Source organism: Pristiophorus japonicus, unplaced genomic scaffold (assembly GCF_044704955.1).
Source record: "Pristiophorus japonicus isolate sPriJap1 unplaced genomic scaffold, sPriJap1.hap1 HAP1_SCAFFOLD_581, whole genome shotgun sequence".
Taxonomy (NCBI): domain Eukaryota; kingdom Metazoa; phylum Chordata; class Chondrichthyes; family Pristiophoridae; genus Pristiophorus; species Pristiophorus japonicus.
The window spans coordinates 49,926-70,844 of NW_027254490.1; the positions used below are offsets into that span (position 1 = coordinate 49,926).

A 20,919-nucleotide genomic window follows, 5' to 3' on the forward strand; every position below is an offset into this window, starting at 1 on the left:
TTAGCATTTTCAACATGTAGCTTGTGTGGGACATGAGGCTGCATGTGGGATGTTATGAAGTTGCCACTTATTCAGTTCCTTTATCCAGCAGGGGCTCAGAATACCAAAAGCCAAACAGATCATGGTAAAATAGGCATAAAGTCAAGACAAACTTACCACTCAGCCTCATTTCAAAGCATATTCGAAAACATGACTGCATTATTTCACAGACTGATTCATTTGTTAGGTGAGCACCAACAGGAGTGAGTAGTAATGTTCTTAAGACCTAAAAGACAGAATCAAACATTACTAAAACATTCATGTTGCTGTCTATACAACTCTGTCAACATCAACCCATTATAGCAACAAATCAAAAGTAAGTTTAACTTCTGAAGAATGTTGTACTGTCTATCAGGCAGGTAGTATTGCAAATACTTCATGTATCAGTCAGATTTGATAAGTTTGTGGAGTTAATACTCTTCAAATCTCACAACCAAAACTGCATGGTCACTTTAAAAACTGATGGGCAGTATACTCAATATGTAATGATGTATTTTCAGTTCAAGGGCCACCGGTGTGGCTCCCGCCTGTATACAAGTTGAACATGTACAGTAGACACCTCAAGTCGCTGGCGAAATACCACCAACGATGTCTCCGCAAGATCCTACAAATCCCCTGGTTGGACAGACGCACCGACGTTAGCGTCCTCGACCAGGCCGACATCCCCAGTATTGAAGCACTGACCACACTCGATCAGCTTTGCTGGGCAGGCCACATTGTTCGCATGCCAGACACGAGACTCCCAAAGCAAGTGCTCCACTCATGGCAAATGAGCCAAAGGTGGGCAGAGGAAACGTTACAAGGACACCCTCAAAGCCTCCCTGATAAAGTGCAACATCCCCACTGACACCTGTGAGTCCCTGGCCAAAGACCGCCCGAAGTGGAGGAAATGCATCCGGGAGGGTGCTGAGCACCTCGAGTCTCGTTGCCGAGAGCATGCAGAAATCAAGCGCAGGCAGCGGAATGAGCGTGCGGCAAACCTGTCTCACCCTCCCTTTCCTTCAATGACTATCTGTCCCACCTGTGACAGGGACTGCGGTTCTCGTATTGGACTGTTCAGCCACCTAAGGACTCATTTTTAGAGTGGAAGCAAGTCTTCCGCGATTCCGAAGGACTGCCTATGATGACGACAAGTTGAACAATAATTCCCCAGATTGCAGTTGGTCTGATGGAGCACTTGCTGCAAAGTTCTGAGATAGTGGAGAGGAAATGCCAGAAAGCAGATAAATAAATCCACTCTTCGCACACATGCAAAGACAAGGACAAAGCACATGTACATACATGTTCTGAAATGCAAGTGGATAGACCAATATTTCAACTGTTTTGATAAAACAAATACAATGGGCCTAATTTTGGCCATGCCGTTTTTTTGGCGCACTGACCCGTTGTGCGCTATAAACTGCCCCGAAAAAAAAATGGCCCCATCCTGGCCGCTCTGCAGAGCCTCCAGTGCCCTGGCGCGGCGCAGATATATCAGTGGGGGGCGCAGCTACAGGCCTGCGCCAAACAAGTGCCGGCAGCATCGCGCATGCACAGTGGTGTCGGCCCCGATGATTGCACATGCGCAGTACCGCCGAAACTTGGCACTCGGCCATTTTTGAAGTGCATCGCTGTGTAGCCCCATTTGAATTTAAAAATACTGGCTGCTTGCCTACCAGATTCAATTTTTGAGCAGCCCTAGAAATGGAGTCAGTACTCCTGCTTGAAATAGGTGTGAGCCTTAATAAAATCTCTCCTCTCTCTCCCTTCCTCCCTCCCTCCCTCCCCCTCCCGATGCCGCCGAGCCCAGCCTTTCCTCTCCCGCCCCGCCTTGAGCCTCCCAATGCCGCGTCTGCTCTCAGGCAGCCTAGTCTCTCCTCACTCCCCCCCACCCCGATGCATCTTTGCCAGCCGCCCCTATTCCAGACCGAATGGCCTCCAGTACAGGTCGGCCCGCTGCCTTCCCCTGCCCACAGTAGGATTTACTTCAAATATTTAATTGTTAATCAATTGTTTACCTCAGTTCTTTATTTTTATTTAGTTAATTGAAGTTTTATTTGTAATGTTTGCCGCTTGGGTGCAGGTGCTTACTTACTTACCTGCGCCGATTTCTTAACTGCCCGCAACATTTTTCAGAGCTGGCCACATACGCTGACCTAAGTCGATTTGGTGCAAGTGCTAGCTGGCCAAAATGGCATAAATGGCCAAAACTGGTGTAAGTGTCTGGGAACGTCCCCTTTTGAAAAAAATAAACTGAACTAAAAAAAGATCGTACCTAACTAAGTTACTCTGCAGCAAATTTATTGGGGAAAATGGTTTTTTTTGACTTGCGCCAGAAAAACCAACTTACTCCCAAAAAAGTGGAGCAAGTCATGGCCAAAATTGGGCCCAATACTCCTACTCTGTCCTTAAGTAGAAGCTAAAATGCTTTCCAATTATTATAGGTTTTGAATTTTAACATATGCACTGTTAACTAGAAAAGTATACAGTGCATAAAAACTAGCCTTTTTGGATGGGATTAGTTTCCTTATTGAATTTTCTAAGCTATTTTCTTTTGCCTCTTTAGATCACCACACATTATTCTCCAACTGAGAGAAGGCACAGACAACTGTTCCCAATCTAAGCCAGCCTCCAACAGCCCATGGGCAGCACACAAGAATAACTCAAATTGATCATTTTCCCAAACTCCCTGACAATTGGGATTATTCATAATAAGGGACCACAACTGTTGAATTCAGCACCAATCAGTAAGGATCGAAGTTCTCTCTCTCGTGGCCAAAGTTAAATAGTCTGTTTGGAGAGTGTAACCCAATTCCCAATAGACATAAGACCTCCTTTAATTCAGCACTAATTAGGACTAAAATGAAGTCTGCTGATTATCGTGCTTGTTACAAGAGACAGCTCTTCCGTGGTTGGGGTAAATGCATATAGTAGATGCCGACTGACAGAAAAATCATCTTTTCCGAAACTATAACCTCAACTCAAAGAGCATGAAAGTCAACAAAATGAAAAATGATGGCCCCTTTGCTATCTGACGGATAAGACAACAAGTCACCCAATCCTAGTTCATCTATTTTCAAATGGAGTCAAAGCCTTGATCAGAAGAAGCGATTTAAATTGGGTTAATATTTGAGGATTTTTGTGATATACTCGTCATGATGGACTGATGGATAGACTCAAATACTGCCCACTGCCTTCCCCACCCCCCCAAAAAAAAAAAATCTGTCCTCCTTTCTCCATTTTCAGCAGCATAGGGGAAGTTGAGAAATTGAAAGCATGCACAAGTTAAGTGTTTTAAAATATGTTCAAAATTCCACCAAATGTTGCAAAAAATAAATTGTTCAACAGGAATCAAAATGTTCTTTGAAACTTTCCTGCTAAGATACAAGCTTAACTGCACTGATATTCTATCACAACAGTCGTGGTCCAGACATTCTGTGCTCTACTGAGTTCGAGTCCACAAGTAGGTGATGCTGGAACCAACATCAAATCAGATATAGGATATCACACAATCAAAAAACACCATTTTGTTATGTGACTGGAGAGGAACAGGTTATTCTTGTAAATTTGACTTCAATAGGTTTTCGAAATAAAAGAACATTCTGTAAAATACTAAGTGGCATGAAAGGAGAAATATTGATGCACTACCGTAAAACTTTATACTTAAAGGCAATTCAGATTGTTATCGTGAACGGGTAAAAGTGCTATGTGAGAAAGCAAGTGCAGACAGTGGAAGGAGCGTGCGGCAAGCCAGGCTCCCCGCCCAGCCTTTCCTTCAACCACTGTCTGTCCCACCTGTGACAGACTGTAATTCCCGTATTGGACTGTACAGCCACCTGAGAACTCTCTTTTAGAGTGGAAGCAAGTCTTCCTTGATTCTGAGGGACTGCCTGTGATGAGGATAGATCTGTAAAAAGTCCACAATTTGAAACAGTAGCTTTTTTATGAATGGAATCTAGAATTTCAGTAAGTAGGTTTAAGTGTGGCAGACTTTTTTTGCTTCAAGTAATCCTCTTTGTTGGTAAATTCAGTACAGGTTTTAAAAACCTTGCACTCTGCACAAAGTATTCAATATTGACTGTCATTTCTACTGCTTGAGGACTTCTTGTTTTTGGCTTCCAGACATCAATCATCAAATACACCAGTGAACAGCTTCACAGGGCACAACAATGGTATATTGGCCTTCATAGCGAGGGGATTTGAGTATAGGAGCAGGGAGGTCTTACTGCATTTGTACAGGGCCTTGGTGAGGTCTCACCTGGAATATTGTGTTCAGTTTTGCTCTCCTAATCTGAGGAAGGACGTTCTTGCTATTGAGGGAGTGCAGCGAAGGTTCACCAGACTGATTCCTGGGATGGCAGGACTGACATGAGGAGAGACTGGATTGACTGGGCCTGTATTCACTGGAGTTTAGAAGGATGAGGGGGGATCTCATAGAAACGTATAAAATTCTGACAGGAATGGACAGGTTAGATGCTGGAAGAATGTTCCCGATGTTGGGGAAGTCCAGAACCAGGGGACACAGTCCAAGGATAAGGGGTAAGCCATTTAGGACTGAGATGAGGAGAAACTTCTTCATTCAGCGAATTGTTAAACATGTGATTTCCCTACTGCAGAGAGTTGTTGATGCCAGTTCATTGGATATATTCAAGAGGGAGTTAGATATGGCCCTTACGGCTAAAGGGATCAAGGGGTCTGGAGAGAAAGCAGGAAAGGGGTACTGAGGTGAATGATCAGCCATGATCTTATTGAATGGTGGTGCAGGCTCGAAGGGCCGAATGGCTTACTCCTGCACCTATTTTCTATGTTTCTATTCCGTAGCCTTTCGGTCCTGGATGTTTTTCAGGAGGAAACCAGCCAACACTGCTTGCCGACAGAACTTGAAGCTGAGTAGCTCCATGTTTCCACACAGAAGTGATTTTAAACTTCAAATACTTCAAGCAAGATTACAAACTTGGAAAACTTACCCACATTTCATATGTGGGAGGGAAGAAGCACTGCATTTGGTCAGTAACCTTTCCCCACTCACAATGTACTATATCTCATCTCCCTTAACAGTCAAGGTTTTGCTATTCATTTATTGGGGGGGGGGGGCGGAAATCACTTTTGTCCTTCAACAAATTTCTACTTAAATAAGTTTTAACGGACTCCCAATGAAGATGGCTGAATGGGTTTCTGAACTGTGCAATGGAGTGCAAAGCCATATCGATAAAAAAAAGAACCCCACTCACGGTTTTATGCAGAGTTTGCTTGCCTCAACCAAGGCATTTTACCAGGGCACTAGAAATAGCCTCATCGTCCCTCGGCTGGGAGCAACGAGAAGGAACAAAAAACAGACGGGATCCCCCGTTTCAGTCGGCCACGAGAGACCCCTGATGGAACGTACATGTGGACATCAACTGAGGGCGTATTGAGTCTTTGTTGTGATGCCCCGATGGTTAAACAGCCTACCAACGCTCGATACCTGACATGGCAAACAAATGGCTAGCTCCTGAGGCTTGGTCTCGATTGCACCCATGTAACCAAACCCCAGAATAAACCACCAGCTTCAGGAGAGCACAGGAAAAAAATTGCCAAAAAAACTTACAGAATCAACTGAAGACAAGAGAAGCAATTAATCAGAACAATGTCGAGGACGATGTAATCCCCTTGTTCACAACAAAGACAAAGAAGAAATCCTGAAGCCAAAACATGGTATTCCCAGATGGATTTGAATGAAACTGAATACATCATTACTCTAATTACCAGCCAAGTAACCAGATTTCATTTTAATACCAGTGACTAATTGGTTCAGCTGTTTTTCTTACTGTTAACCGACCGACTGCATTACCTGCAAAATTTTCATTAGGACAACTTCGTCACTTGCTGGGTCTGTGCCAACGAAACGCGCATGTGTGACAGCATCAGCCATGTTTTCAATTCCTTCTGCTGCACCTTCATGACTAGGGTCTGCAAAAAAAATCTGGAATATAAAAATCCCTTAACTTTGTCATCATACTTAGTGGTGCTAAACAAATGCCATTTCTGATTAGCCAGCTTAAAATTTGCGATAAAAATCAGCTGCCTCACAGACTAAAACTATTAATAGAAGCAATACTCTCATCATCATTTTCTATACACAATAGGCTTGGTTGTGCAAGGGTCAGGAACTTTTTAAAAAAATGATCAGTAAAGTGCTAATATATTAAATTATATATTGGATTAACACAAGCAGCCAACCTAAAATGGAAGCAAGTGAGCGCCGTGCCATCCAGGTGTAGAAGGGGTATCTTAGTCTTTTAGCAACTAGAAGTCCTTTGTAAGACGCAACAAACTTCAGCTGGGGTAAAACCAACCATCAGTGCTACGATGTAGGTCCTAGGGTTTAATACAAGCAGGACAGTGTTGTATCGCACTGCCCTTCAACATCATAATTACATTTTCACGTGTCTGCTAAGTACAGGGATTCTCCATAATCTTTCAAGCAATCCTCCTGTGGTATATGGAGGAATAAGATTGAGCCCAACCCAAGCTGCTGCGGTGCATCTTAAGCCACCCTGGCAATAAGTGGCTGTGGGGTTCTTTGGATATAGATGTGGAGAGAGATAATGGACAATTTTGAGCGTTTACAGGATGGGAGATTCGGGTGAAGAGATGATACTTTTGGATTATGTAGGAATAAATAGCTATATAATAAATCATTGCTGCTTCTATAGTGCATGGTATTAGCATTATGAAGCTTAAGAACCATTTACAGTAAAAGGCTGGGAGTTTTAAATTCACACCAGGTTTACAAGAACCTGAAAATCAATAACGTTCTCACTATATCACTGTCACATAAGGTCTTATTGATTATAAATAATGTTACTGCTGTCAATGAGGAAGGTGTTCCCACAATGAAGAGGAGGGAACTGTGGAGCTATATACTAACAGCTATTGCCAGGTTGACTGGAAGTAGAACTGGAAGATTTTTAATGAGCTTCCTTAGTTGGTAAACCTAGAATGAATTGTGGCATCGCTTGCCCAAGCAGAAAGGTGTGTGGAAAGAATTTTTCTGCACCATTAGCACACTGAGTTGTACAGAACCGTATTGTAATACAGCGTGGAGGCCCTACGGGAGAACACCAGCGGCAGGTCGGGGTCCTAAAAGGAGCGGCGTGCAGAGGCCCGGAAGCAGCATGGAGGCAGGCCATTTCAGGGAGCAGCACGAGCTGCGACGGCAGTGAAGAGTGACGTCATCAAGGTCCAGGTTGCTGATTGGAGTGTGGGCAGGTACAGCAGGAGCGGCAAGGTCGGGGCGAAGGTAGCGGCGAGACTCTGTAGAGGGATGTGAGCGGACCCAGGGGAGGAGAGAGTTCGGGGCCAGGGGCAGCACGGACCAGTCCACACTGCGATATGTGTGCGCACTAGGTCTGTGCAGCAGAGCAGGTTTCCAGTCGTCTTGGGTAATCCTTGCCACTGGACCAAGACCTAGCTCTGTCAAGCCCGTGAGGTGGCTGGTGTGCAACAGTTACCACAAGTTAAAAAAATTCATGCACAGGCATCTTCCAGCCTTCAGGATGTAGTTCAGGACCTGGAACTTTAGGTCCTTCATTGGAACTCCTGTGAACTTATCCTTTTTTGGCGTGGAAGCAAGTCATCCTCGTTTCGACGGACCTCCTATGATGATGGATGAGGTAATATAGTGTACAATTAACTTGCTGAAAATCTGCTGGGAAAGAAATGCAAAGTCTGATACTAAAGTGTGGTGAAGTATCTAGTTATTAAACGCCAAAGTTGAACACTTGTACTGTGTTCAGCATGCCCAGCACATGACTGACAGTGAAAAGTTTTATACAAAAAAAACGAAGCATTGACTGAATCTTGTAAGCAATTGTTGGAAGTTCGTGCTACTGGCCGGGAGCATCACCCACACAAACCAGGCCTGACATGTGATTTCCCAACTATTTCTTTTAGTCGGCAGATAATCACGAGCAGCAGGCCAGAGATCGCCACGTATGGGCAGTTGGTAGATGAGGATCCTCCACCAGTAGCAAAACCCCTAAAAAATTACCTTCATAAAGCTTAACTAACAGTTGGCATGGTTCCAGGCAGTAAGTCAATCTGGGGGTTCTGTTCCATTCATGCTGGTGATAAGGTATACAGCACTAATTCAATTATTTATCATCTTATATGTTTAGACAATTATTAAAATGGTTCTCCTCGGCAAGAACATTCATCTTTTGGTCATGGGATGCTCTCTCATTACTGATAAATCTCAAACTGGCAGTAGCAGAAGAAATGAATTGGAATTCCAAAATAAAGAATTGTTTATAAATCAGACACACATACATTACAGCTGGTTGGGATAATGAGGTTCAAAGCAGTACCAATCTCCAAAGCAGCTACTCTCTTACCTGTTTCTGTAAAGTGCTACATGTGTAGTCCAGCAATTCAAAGCTGCCAGCATTGCCATTAGTAACTTCCACAGGGACTCACTGTATTTTTCAGGAAAAGGTATCAGCGCTGCTTAACAATTCAGGGTATTGTAATTTGACTCAGCACATCAGCAAACTACTTACATGGGATTACCTTTTCTAACAAGACAAAATCGATTCCACGACCGATTGTAAACTTTGACAAACCAAGCAGCCTGAATCAGACCGCAGCTTTCTGTTCAACAAAGATCACTTCCAGGAGTGTATTTGCTAGGATCCGAATAATATATTGACAACTGGGTCAACATTTTAAAAGTTCTCTGTCTAACGTTACCAAACTTCTACATTAAATAGGCCATCTTTCAACAGAACAATTGTGTATAGTCACTTACCTTACATCATGCACACTCAGCAGTCAACGCAACACCCAGGAAACATAGAAACATAGAAAATAGGTGCAGGAGTAGGCCATTCGGCCCTTCTAGCCTGCACCGCCATTCAATGAGTTCATGGCTGAACATGCAACTTCAGTACCCCATTCCTGCTTTCTCACCATACCCCTTGATTCCCCTAGTAGTAAAGACTTCATCTAACTCCTTTTTGAATATATTTAGTGAATTGGCCTCAACAACTTTCTGTGGTAGAGAATTCCACAGGTTCACCACTCTCTGGGTGAAGAAATTCCTCCTCATCTCGGTCCTAAATGGCTTCCCCCTTATCCTTAGACTGTGTCCCCTGGTTCTGGACTTCCCCAACATTGGGAACATTCTTCCTGCATCTAACCTGTCTAACCCCGTCAGAATTTTAAACGTTTCTATGAGGTCCCCTCTCATTCTTCTGAACTCCAGTGAATACAAGCCCAGTTGATCCAGTCTTTCTTGATAGGTCAGTCCCGCCATCCCGGGAATCAGTCTGGTGAACCTTCGCTGCACTCCCTCAATAGCAAGAATGTCCTTCCTCAGGTTAGGAGACCAAAACTGTACACAATACTCCAGGTGTGGCCTCACCAAGGCCCTGTACAATTGTAGCAACACCTCCCTGCCCCTGTACTCAAATCCCCTCGCTATGAAGGCCAACATGCCATTTGCTTTCTTAACCGCCTGCTGTACCTGCATGCCAACCTTCAATGACTGATGTACCATGACACCCAGGTCTCTTTGCACCTCCCCTTTTCCTAATCTGTCACCATTCAGATAATAGTCTGTCTCTCTGTTTTTACCACCAAAGTGGATAACCTCACATTTATCCACATTATACTTCATCTGCCATGCATTTGCCCACTCACCTAACCTATCCAAGTCGCTCTGCAGCCTCATAGCATCCTCCTCGCAGCTCACACTGCCACCCAACTTAGTGTCATCCGCAAATTTGGAGATACTACATTTAATCCCCTCGTCTAAATCATTAATGTACAGTGTAAACAGCTGGGGCCCCAGCACAGAACCTTGCGGTACCCCACTAGTCACTGCCTGCCATTCTGAAAAGTCCCCATTTACTCCTACTCTTTGCTTCCTGTCTGACAACCAGTTCTCAATCCATGTCAGCACACTACCCCCAATCCCATGTGCTTTAACTTTGCACATTAATCTCTTGTGTGGGACCTTGTCGAAAGCCTTCTGAAAGTCCAAATATACCACATCAACTGGTTCTCCCTTGTCCACTCTACTGGAAACATCCTCAAAAAATTCCAGAAGATTTGTCAAGCATGATTTCCCTTTCACAAATCCATGCTGACTTGGACCTATCATATTACCTCTTTCCAAATGCGCTGCTATGACATCCTTAATAATTGATTCCATCATTTTACCCACTACTGAGGTCAGGCTGACCGGTCTATAATTCCCTGTTTTCTCTCTCCCTCCTTTTTTTAAAAAGTGGGGTTACATTGGCTACCCTCCACTCCATAGGAACTGATCCAGAGTCAATGGAATGTTGGAAAATGACTGTCAATGCATCCACTATTTCCAAGGCCACCTCCTTAAGTACTCTGGGATGCAGTCCATCAGGCCCTGGGGATTTATCGGCCTTCAATCCCATCAATTTCCCCAACACAATTTCCCGACTAATAAGGATTTCCCTCAGTTCCTCCTCCTTACGAGACCCTCCGAACCCTTTTATATCCGGAAGGTTGTTTGTGTCCTCCTCAGTGAATACCGAACCAAAGTATTTGTTCAATTGGTCCGCCATTTCTTTGTTCCCCGTTATGACTTCCCCTGATTCTGACTGCAGGGGACCTACGTTTGTCTTTACTAACCTTTTTCTCTTTACATATCTGTAGAAACTTTTGCAATCCGTCTTAATGTTCCCTGCAAGCTTCTTCTCATACTCCATTTTCCCTGCCTTAATCAAACCCTTTGTCCTCCTCTGCTGAGTTCTAAATTTCTCCCAGTCCCCAGGTTCGCTGCTATTTCTGGCCAATTTGTATGCCACTTCCTTGGCTTTAATGCTATCCCTGATTTCGCTTGATAGCCACGGTTGAGCCACCTTCCCTTTTTTATTTTTACGCCAGACAGGAATGTACAATTGTTGTAGTTCATCCATGCGGTCTCTAAATGTCTGCCATTGCCCATCCACAGTCAACCCCTTTAGTATCATTCGCCAATCTATCCTAGCCAATTCACGCCGCATACCTTCAAAGTTACCCTTCTTTAAGTTCTGGACCATGGTCTCTGAATTAACTGTTTCATTCTCCATCCTAATGCAGAATTCCACCATATTATGGTCACTCTTCCCCAAGGGGCCTCGCACAACTAGCCAATAAATCAGATGTAATCAGTAAAAAAAATCTGTCTATTGAAACACCCCTGTAGTGCAAGCACCTGATCCTTGCACAGGATCGCACAATGGCAGGAATAAAGTGAAAACTACTTTTTGATCATAACTTGGGGGAAAAAAATGCACTATGAAAATCCCTCAGCCCTAAATAAAAGTTGCTGAATTCAAGTTGCAAATTTAAGAGGAGACACAATCATTTCTCTGAGTTAATATGGAGACCCTCTGCTTTGGGTTAGATTGTGCATTTCCCAATGTAGAATTAAGCCACAGTCAGTGACCACAGTTGAGGTACATCAATGGCCCTCTCTGGACGAGGCAATTACAAATGTAACTACGGTGAAAACAGAATCAACATATGTTTAGTTGGCAGCTCTTTGAACTTCAGACAACTATTTAAAATGTATTTTGTACCCAAGTTATTTCTCAGCCTTCTTATTGAAAATGGACCTGAAACCACACACACACGATATAAAAAATAACCCGGCCGATAATGGTTAACATTGAGGCATCTTGTGTCCAGTTTACATCTTGATTCAGCAGAGCAGATTAAACTATTTGTTATTTTCTGAAGACATATATTAAGTCAGTAACTATGTAATTCTACAGTGAATCACTGCTTTTGTTTAATTATCTATTTACTGGTCAACAAATCTGTTTCGCAGTTTACAGTCCAAGCCACGGTCCAGCAAAGTGTTTCTTTTGCTGCAGTCAGAAGTTAAGTAAGATCATGTTGAAGGTATGATATGAGCAGTAAAGCAATTACAGTACCCAGGGTTTTCCATCCAATCCCTGGTCTTGCTAAAACTTACCGAGATATGGGGCAGCTAAATGTACTCTGGGTCAGATGGAACGGTTTCAGATGCTGAACCCGAACAATATCTAGAGTAAAAACCCCAAAAAAATCAGGTTTCTTTTTGACTGCAGTAATTATGTTACATTACAAAGCCAACTGAATCGACCTTGCCAGCCTTCAGCGAGGTGCCAACTGAACAGTCACAGTGCTTCTAGAGTTATTCAGATGAATCCATTCCAGACTTTCTCATCATATGTATATCATAGAGATTGTACATGTCCAGTTTTTTGTATCGGTCAATTCCAAGACTATTCAATAGCATTTTTTTTTTTTAAAAAGGGTGCAGCTACCAGACTGTAGGACACAAGGTTCACTTGAAGGGACTGTTGTTCATAGAACAATGGTGGAGGAACGGTGAGAGATTGTGGCGGAGATGCGGCAAATGGGGTACAAGACCCAGAAGAGCCGAGGGCCCAGGGGCAGCACGGGCCAGCCCACACTGCGATATGTGTGCGCACTAGGTCCGTGTAGCAGAGCAGGTCTCCAGTCGTCCTTGCCACTGAATAAAGGCCTAGTTCTGTCAAGCCCGTGTGGTGGCTGGTGTGCAACGGTCACCACACGTTAAAAAAATCCACTCTCAGGCATCTTCCACCCCTGGAGTTCAGGACTGGAATATCGGGTCCTTCATTGAAACATCTGCGAAACATCCCTTCTGGTGTGGAAACAAGTCATCCTCGTTCGTGGGACCAACTGTGATGATGCTGATGACTTAGAGCACAGTGCGTGCAAGCTTCCCCAGCAGTTCATTCAAAAAGAACACAGAATTGTTAAACCATTGTTAAACCAGCAGGAAGAGCAGTGCAAGGAAGGTAGCGCAGGGGTCCCCTGCGGTCATCCCTCTGCAAAACAGATACACCGTTTTGAGTACTGTTGAGGGGGATGACTCATCAGGGGAGGGCAGCAGCAGCCAAGCTCATGGCACCGTGGCTGGCTCTGCTGCACAGGAGGGCAGGAAAAAGACTGGGAGAGCAATAGTGATAGGGGATACGATTGTAAGGGGAATAGATAGGCGTTTCTGCAGCCGCAACCGAGACCCAAGGATGGTATGTTGCCTCCCTGGTGCAAGGGTCAAGAATGTCTCTGAGCGGGTGCAGGACATTCTGAAAAGGGAGGGTGAACAGCCAGTTGTCGTGGTGCACATTGGTACCAACGATATAGGTAAAAAAAAAAGGGATAAGGTCCTACGAGACGAATTTAAGGAGCTAGGAGCTAAATTAAAATGTAGGACCTCAAAAGCAGCAATCTCAGGATTGCTACCAGTGCCATGTGCTAGTCAGAGTAGGAATCGCAGGATAGCTCAGATGAATACGTGGCTTGAGCAGTGGTACAGCAGGGAGGGATTCAAATTCCTGGGGCATTGGAACCGGTTCTGGGGGAGGTGGGACCAGTACAAACCGGACGGTCTGCACCTAGGCAGGACCAGTACAAACCGGAACCAATGTCCTAGGGGGAGTGTTTGCTAGTGCTGTTGGGGAGGAGTTAAACTAATATGGCAGGTGGATGGGAACCAATGCAGGGAGACAGAGGGAAACAAAAAGGAGACAAAAGCAAAAGACAGAAAGGAGATGAGTAAAAGTGGAGGGCAGAGAAACCCAAAGCAAAAAACAAAAAGGGCCACTGAATGTAAAGGGGCTGCAGGAGGGGTCAAAACTAAAAATCGTGGTTTAAAAACTAGTATTAAAACACTATACCTAAACGCACGCAGCATTCGAAATAAAGTAAACGAGTTGACGGCACAAATCAATACAAATGGGTATGATTTGGTGGCCATTACAGAAACGTGGTTGCAGGGTGGCCAAGACTGGGAATTAAACATACAATGGTATCTGACAATTTGGAAAGATAGACAAGAAGGGAAAGGAGGTGGGGTAGCTCTGTTAATAAAGGATGATATCAGGGCAGTTGTGAGAGACGATATTGGCTCTAATGAACAAAATGTTGAATCATTGTGGGTGGAGATTAGAGATAGTAAGGGGAAAAAGTCACTGGTGGGCGTAGTTTATAGGCCCCCAAATAATAACTTCACGGTGGGGCGGGCAATAATCAAGGGAATAATGGAGGCATGTGAAAAAGGAACGGCAGTAATCATGGGCGATTTTAACCTATATATCGATTGGTCAAATCAAATCGCACGGGGTAGCCTGGAGGAGGAATTCACAGAATGCATACGGGATTGTTTCTTAGAACAGTATGTAACAGAACCTACAAGGGAGCAAGCTATCTTAGATCTGGTCCTGTGTAATGAGACAGGAATAGTAAACGATCTCCTAGTAAAAGATCCTCTCGAAATGAGTGATCACAGTATGGTTGAATTTGTAATACAGATTGAGGGTGAGGAAGTAGTGTCTCAAACGAGCGTACTATGCTTAAACAGAGGGGACTACAGTGGGATGAGGGCAGAGTTGGCTAAAGTAGACTGGAAACATAGACTAAACAGTGGCACAATTGAGGAACAGTGGAGGACTTTTAAGGAGCTCTTTCATAGTGCTCAACAAAAATATATTCCAGTGAAAAAGAAGGGCGGTAAGAGAAGGGATAACCAGCCGTGGATAACCAAGGAAATAAAGGAGAGTATCAAATTAAAAACCAATGCGTATAAGGTGGCCAAGGTTAGTGGGAAAATTTTAAACGACAGCAAGGAATGACTAAGAAAGCAATAAAGAAAGGAAAGATAGATTACGAAAGTAAACTTGCACAAAACATAAAAACAGATAGTAAAAGCTTTTACAGATATATAAAATGGAAAAGAGTGACTAAAGTAAATGTTGGTCCCTTAGAAGATGAGAAGGGGGATTTAATAATGGGAAATGTGGAAATGGCTGAGACCTTAAACAATTATTTTGCTTCCGTCTTCACAGTGGAAGACACAGAAACCATGCCAAAAATTGCTGGTCACAGGAATGTGGGAAGGGAGGACCTTGAGACAAGCACTATCACTATGGGGTTAGTGCTGGACAGGCTAATGGGACTCAAGGTAGACAAGTCCCCTGGTCCTGATGAAATGCATCCCAGGGTATTAAAAGAGATGGCGGAAGTTATAGCAGATGCATTTGTTATAATCTACCAAAATTCTCTGGACTCTGGGGAGGTTCCAGCGGATTGGAAAGCAGCTAATGTAACGCCTCTGTTTAAAAAAAAGGGGGCAGGCAAAAGGCAGATAACTATAGGCCGGTTAGTTTAACATCTGTAGTGGGGAAAATGCTTGAAACTATCATTAAGGAAGAAATAGCGGGACATCTAGATAGGAATAGTGCAATCAAGCAGATGCAGCATGGATTCATGAAGGGGAAATCATGTTTAACTAATTTACTGGAATTCTTTGAGGATATAACGAGCATGGTGGATAGAGGTGCACCGATGGATGTGGTGTATTTAGATTTCCAAAAGCCATTCGATAAGGTGCCACACAAAAGGTTATTGCAGAAGATAAAGGTACGCGGAGTCAGTGGAAATGTATTAGCATGGATCGAGAATTGGCTGGCTAATAGAAAGCAGAGAGTCGGGATAAATGGGTCCTTTTCGGGTTGGAAATCGGTGGTTAGTGGTGTGCCACAGGGATCGGTGCTGGGACCACAACTGTTTACAATATACATAGATGACCTGGAAGAGGGGACAGAGTGTAGTGTAACAAAATTTGCAGATGACAAAGATTCGTGGGAAAGCGGGTTATGTAGAGGACACAGAGAGGCTGCAAAGAGATTTAAGATAGGTTAAGCGAATGGGCTAAGGTTTGGCAGATGGAATCCAATGTCGGAAAGTTGAGGTCATCCACCTTGGAAAAAAAAACAGTAAAAGGGAATATTATTTGAATGGGGAAAAATTACAACATGCTGCGGTGCAGAGGGACCTGGGGGTCCTTGTGCATGAATCCCAAAAAAAGTTAGTTTGCAGGTGCAGCAGGAAGGCAAATGGAATGTTGGCCTTCATTGCGAGAGGGATGGAGTACAAAAGCAGGGAGGTCCTTCTGCAACTGTATAGGGTATTGGTGAGGCCGCACCTGGAGTACTGCGTGCAGTTTTGGTCACCTTACTTAAGGAAGGATATACTAGCTTTGGAGGGGGTACAGAGACGATTCACGAGGCTGATTCCTGAGATGAGGGAGTTACCTTATGATGATAGATTGAGTAGACTGAGTCTTTACTCGTTGGAGTTCAGAAGGATGAGGGGTGATCTTATAGAAACATTTAAAACAATGAAAGGGATAGACAAGATAGAGGCAGAGAGGTTGTTTCCATTGGTAGGGGAGACTAGAACTAGGGGGCACAGCCTTAAAATACGGGGGAGCCAATTTAAAACCGAGCTGAGAAGGAATTTCTTCTCCCAGAGGGTTGTGAATCTGTGGAATTTTCTGCCCAAGGAAGCAGTTGAGGCTAGCTCATTGAATATATTCAAGTCACAGATAGATAGATTTTTAACCAATAAGGGAATGAAGGGTTATGGGGAGCGGGCGGGTAAGTGGAGCTGAGTCCACGGCCAGATCAGCCATGATCTTGTTGAATGGCGGAGCAGGCTCGAGGGGCTAGATTGGCCTACCCCTGTTCCTAATTCTTATGTTATGTTCTTATGAATAAAAATTCTGACAAATGCCATAAAAATGAAATTCAGATTAATAAAACCCAAATACGCAACGTGATGGTGCACCAACTTTTCGCTCCAACACCACAACATTGAGGAAAGTGTATTCTGTCCTGGGGCTCTGTCGTTCGTCGACTGGTGAAAATTAAAGATCCCATGGAACTATTCGAAGAGCATGCAGCTCTTTCCACATCCTGCTTCAACAACATGTATTTATATAGCTCCTTTAACTGGTAAAACGTCCTAAGGCGCTTCACAGGAGTGTTACAAGTCCAAAAAAAATGACACGGAACCACAGAAGAAATTACAGCAGGTGACCAAAAGCTCAGTCAAAGAGGTGGGTTTTAAGGAGCGTCTGAAAGGAGGAAAGAGAGGTCGAGGAGAAAGGCGGAGAGGTTTAGGGAGTAAGTTCCAGAGCTCCGGGCCCGGGCAGCCGATGGTTGAACAATTATAATCAGGGATGCTCAAAAGGACAGAATTTGAGCAGCGCAGATATCTCGGGTGGTTGTGAGGCTGAAAGAAATTACAGAGATTGGGAGGGGCAAGGCCATAGAGGGATTTGGAAATAAGGATGAGAATTTTGAAATCGAGGCGTTTCTTAACCAGGAACCAATGTAGGTCAGCGAGCACAGGGGTGATGGGTGAACGGAACTTGGTGCGAGTTGGGACACAGGCTGCCGAGTTTTGGATGTCCTCAAGTTTACGAATGGAAGAATGTGGGAGGTCAGCCAGGAATGCGTTCGAGTATTGAAGTCTCGAGGTAACAAAAGGCATGGATGACGGTTTCAGCAGATGAGCGGAGGCAGGAGTTATGGAGGTGCAAATAGGCGGTTTTAGTTATGCCGCGGATGTGTGGCCGGAAGCTCATTTCAGGGTCAAATTTGACACTGAGACGAGCAGGTTACTCATCTTACAGCTGTCTGCTTGATGTTGCTGGCACAGAACGGCTATCTCGGCAGACAATGCAGTCAATACACTCCCAAAAAAATTATTCATTGTCTAGAGCACTTGGGTAATTGCATGATAAGGTGCTTTATAAATGCAGCATCTTTTTTCAACCCAATGTCGTTGAGCTGTTAATCTCAGACCTGTTGATATTGAGAGGCATGAAGCAGATGCAGCAGAGGGAGAAGAGAAGATTAAACAGGAAGAGATTTGTCACCAAGCTACAATGATGTGCTTCCCTACGACCACAACAACTTACATTTATATAGCGCCTTTAACATAATAAAACAAGGGTCAAGGATGTCTCGGAGCGGCTGCAGAACATTCTGGAGAGGGAGGGTGAACAGCCAGTTATCGTGGTACAACGATACAGGTAAGAAGCGGGAAGAGGTCCTGCAAGCTGAATTTAGGGAGCTAAATTAAAAAGTAGGACCTCAAAAGGTAGTAATCTCTGGATTGCTACCAGTGCCACGTGCTAATCAGAGTAGAGGGAGCAAGATAGTTAGAATAAATAAGTGGCTTGAGCAGTGGTGCAAGAGGGAGGGATTCAAATTCCTGGGGCATTGGAACCAGTTCCGGGGGAAGTGGGACCTGTACAAAAGGGACAGTTTGCACTTGGGCAGAACTGGAACTGATGTCCTGGGGGCAACATTTGCTCATGCAGTTCGGGAGTGTTTAAACTAATATGGCAGGGGGATGGGAACCTATGCAGCGAGGCAGGGCGCAGTAATATGGAGTCAGAAACAGATGGTAGAAAGGTAAAAAGCAATAGTGGAAGGCCGAGTAAACAAAGGCAAGAAACAAAAAGGGCCACACTACATCATAATTCTAAAAGGACAAAGGGTGTTAAAAAAACAAGCCTGAAGGCTTTGTGTCTTAATGCAAGGAACATCCGTAATAAGGTGGATGAATTAACTGTGCAAATAGATGTTAACAGATATGATGTGATTGGGATTACAGAGACATGGCTCCAGGATGATCAGGGCTGGGAACTCAACATCCAAGGGTATTCAACATTCAGGAAGGATAGAATAAAAGAAAAAGGAGGTGGTGTAGCATTGCTGGTTAAAGAGGAGATTAATGCAATAGTTAGGAAGGCCATTAGCTTGGATGATGTGGAATCTATATGGGTAGAGTTGCAGAACACCAAAGGGCAAAAAACGTTAGTGGGAGTTGTGTACAGACCTCCAAACAGTGGTAGTGATGTTGGGGAGGGCATCAGACAGGAAATTAGGGGTGCATGCAATAAAAGTGCAGCAGTTATCATGGGTGACTTTAATATGCATGTAGATTGGGCTAACCAAACTGGAAGCAATACAATGGAGGAGGATTTCCTGGAGTGCATAAGGGATGGTTTTCGAGACCAATATGTCGAGGAACCAACTAGGAGGGAGGCCATCTTAGACTGGGTGTTGTGTAATGAGAGGGGATTAATTAGCAATCTCGTTGTGCGAGGCCCCTTGGGGATGAGTGACCATAATATGATGGAATTCTACATTAGGATGGAGAATGAAACAGTTAATTCAGAGACCATGGTCCAGAACTTAAAGAAGGGTAACTTTGAAGGTATGAGGCGTGAATTGGCTAGGATAGATTGGCGAATGATACTTAAGGGGTTGACAGTGGATGGGCAATGGCAGACATTTGGAGACCACATGGATGAACTACAACAATTGTACATCCCTGTCTGGCATAAAAATAAAAAATGGAAGGTGGCTCAACCGTGGCTATCAAGGGAAATCAGGGATAGTATTAAAGCCAAGGAAGTGGCATACAAGTTGGCCAGGAATAGCAGCAAACCCAGGGACTGGGAGAAATTTAGAACTCAGCAGAGGAGGACAAAGGGTTTGATTAGGGCAGGGAAAATAGAGTACGAGAGGAAGCTTGCAGTGAACATTAAGACGGACTGCAAAAGCTTCTATAGATATGTAAAGAGAAAAAGGTTAGTGAAGACAAACGTAGGTCCCCTGCAGTCAGAATCAGAGGAAGTCATAACAGGGAACAAAGAAATGGCAGACCAATTGAACAAGTACCTTGGTTTGGTATTCACTAAGGAGGACACAAACAACCTTCCGGATATAAAAGGGGTCAGAGGGTCTAGTAAGAAGGAGGAACTGAGGGAAATCCTTATTAGTCGGGAAATTGTGTTGGGGAAATTGATAGGATTAAATCCCCAGGGCCTGATGGACTGCACCCGGAGTACTTCAGGAGGTGGCCTTGGAAATAGCAGATGCATTGACAGTCATTTTCCAACATTCCATAGACTCTGGATCAGTTCCCATGGAGTGGAGAGTAGCCAATGTAACCCCACTTTTTAAAAACAGGAGGGAGAGAGAAAACAGGGAATTATAGACCGGTCAGCCTGACATCGGTAGTGGGTAAAATGATGGAATCAATTATTAAGGATGTCATAGCAGCACATTTGGAAAGAGGTGACATGATAGGTCCAAGTCAGCATGGATTTGGAAAGGGAAATCATGCTTGACAAATCTTCTGGAATTTTTTTTAAGGATGTTTCCAGTAGAGTGGACAAGGGAGAACCAGTTGATGTGGTGTATTTGGACTTTCAGAAGGCTTTCGACAAGGTCCCACACAAAAGAGATTAATGTGCAAAGTTAAAGCACATGGGATTGGGGGTAGGGTGCTGACATGGATTGAGAACTGGTTGTCAGACAGGAAGCAAAGAGTAGGAGTAAATGGGTACTTTTCAGAATGGCAGGCAGTGACTAGTGGGGTACCGCAAGGTTCTGTGCTGGGGCCCCAGCTGTTTACACTGTACATTAATGATTTAGACGAGGGGATTAAATGTAGTATCTCCAAATTTGCGGATGACACTAAGTTGGGTAGCAGTGTGAGCTGCGAGGAGGATGCTATGAGGCTGCAGAGTGACTTGGATAGGTTAGGTGAGTGGGCAAATGCATGGCAGATGAAGTATAATGTGGATAAATGTGAGGTTATCCACTTTGGTGGTAAAAACAGAGAGACAGACTATTATCTGAATGGTGACAGATTAGGAAAAGGGGAGGTGCAACGAGACCTGGGTGTCACGATACATCAGTCATTGAAGGTTGGCATGCAGGTACAGCAGACGGTTAAGAAAGCAAATGGCATGTTGGCCTTCATAGCGAGGGGATTTGAGTTACTACAGTTGTACAGGGCCTTGGTGAGGCCACACCTGGAGTATTATGTACAGTTTTGGTCTCCTAACTTGAGGAAGGACATTCTTGCTATTGAGGGAGTGCAGCGAAGGTTCACCAGACTGATTCCCAGAATGGCAGGACTGACATATCAAGAAAGACTGGATCAACTGGGCTTGTATTCACTGGAGTTTAGAAGAATGAGAGGGGATCTCATAGA

The 20,919-nt window shown here is 44.2% G+C and overlaps 1 protein-coding gene across 1 annotated transcript in view; it reads right to left on the reverse strand.

The window, feature by feature from the left end:
* LOC139255058 (Golgi-specific brefeldin A-resistance guanine nucleotide exchange factor 1-like) overlaps window positions 1-20,919 on the reverse strand; it is a 190,584-nt gene that overhangs the window by 48,960 nt on the left and 120,705 nt on the right. Inside the window, exons 5-6 of the mRNA XM_070873861.1 lie at window positions 5,849-5,967; window positions 157-265 (exon numbers count right to left, since the gene is read on the reverse strand). Coding sequence (XP_070729962.1) covers window positions 157-265; window positions 5,849-5,967 — 228 coding nt within the window. The remainder of the gene's footprint in view (window positions 1-156; window positions 266-5,848; window positions 5,968-20,919) is intronic.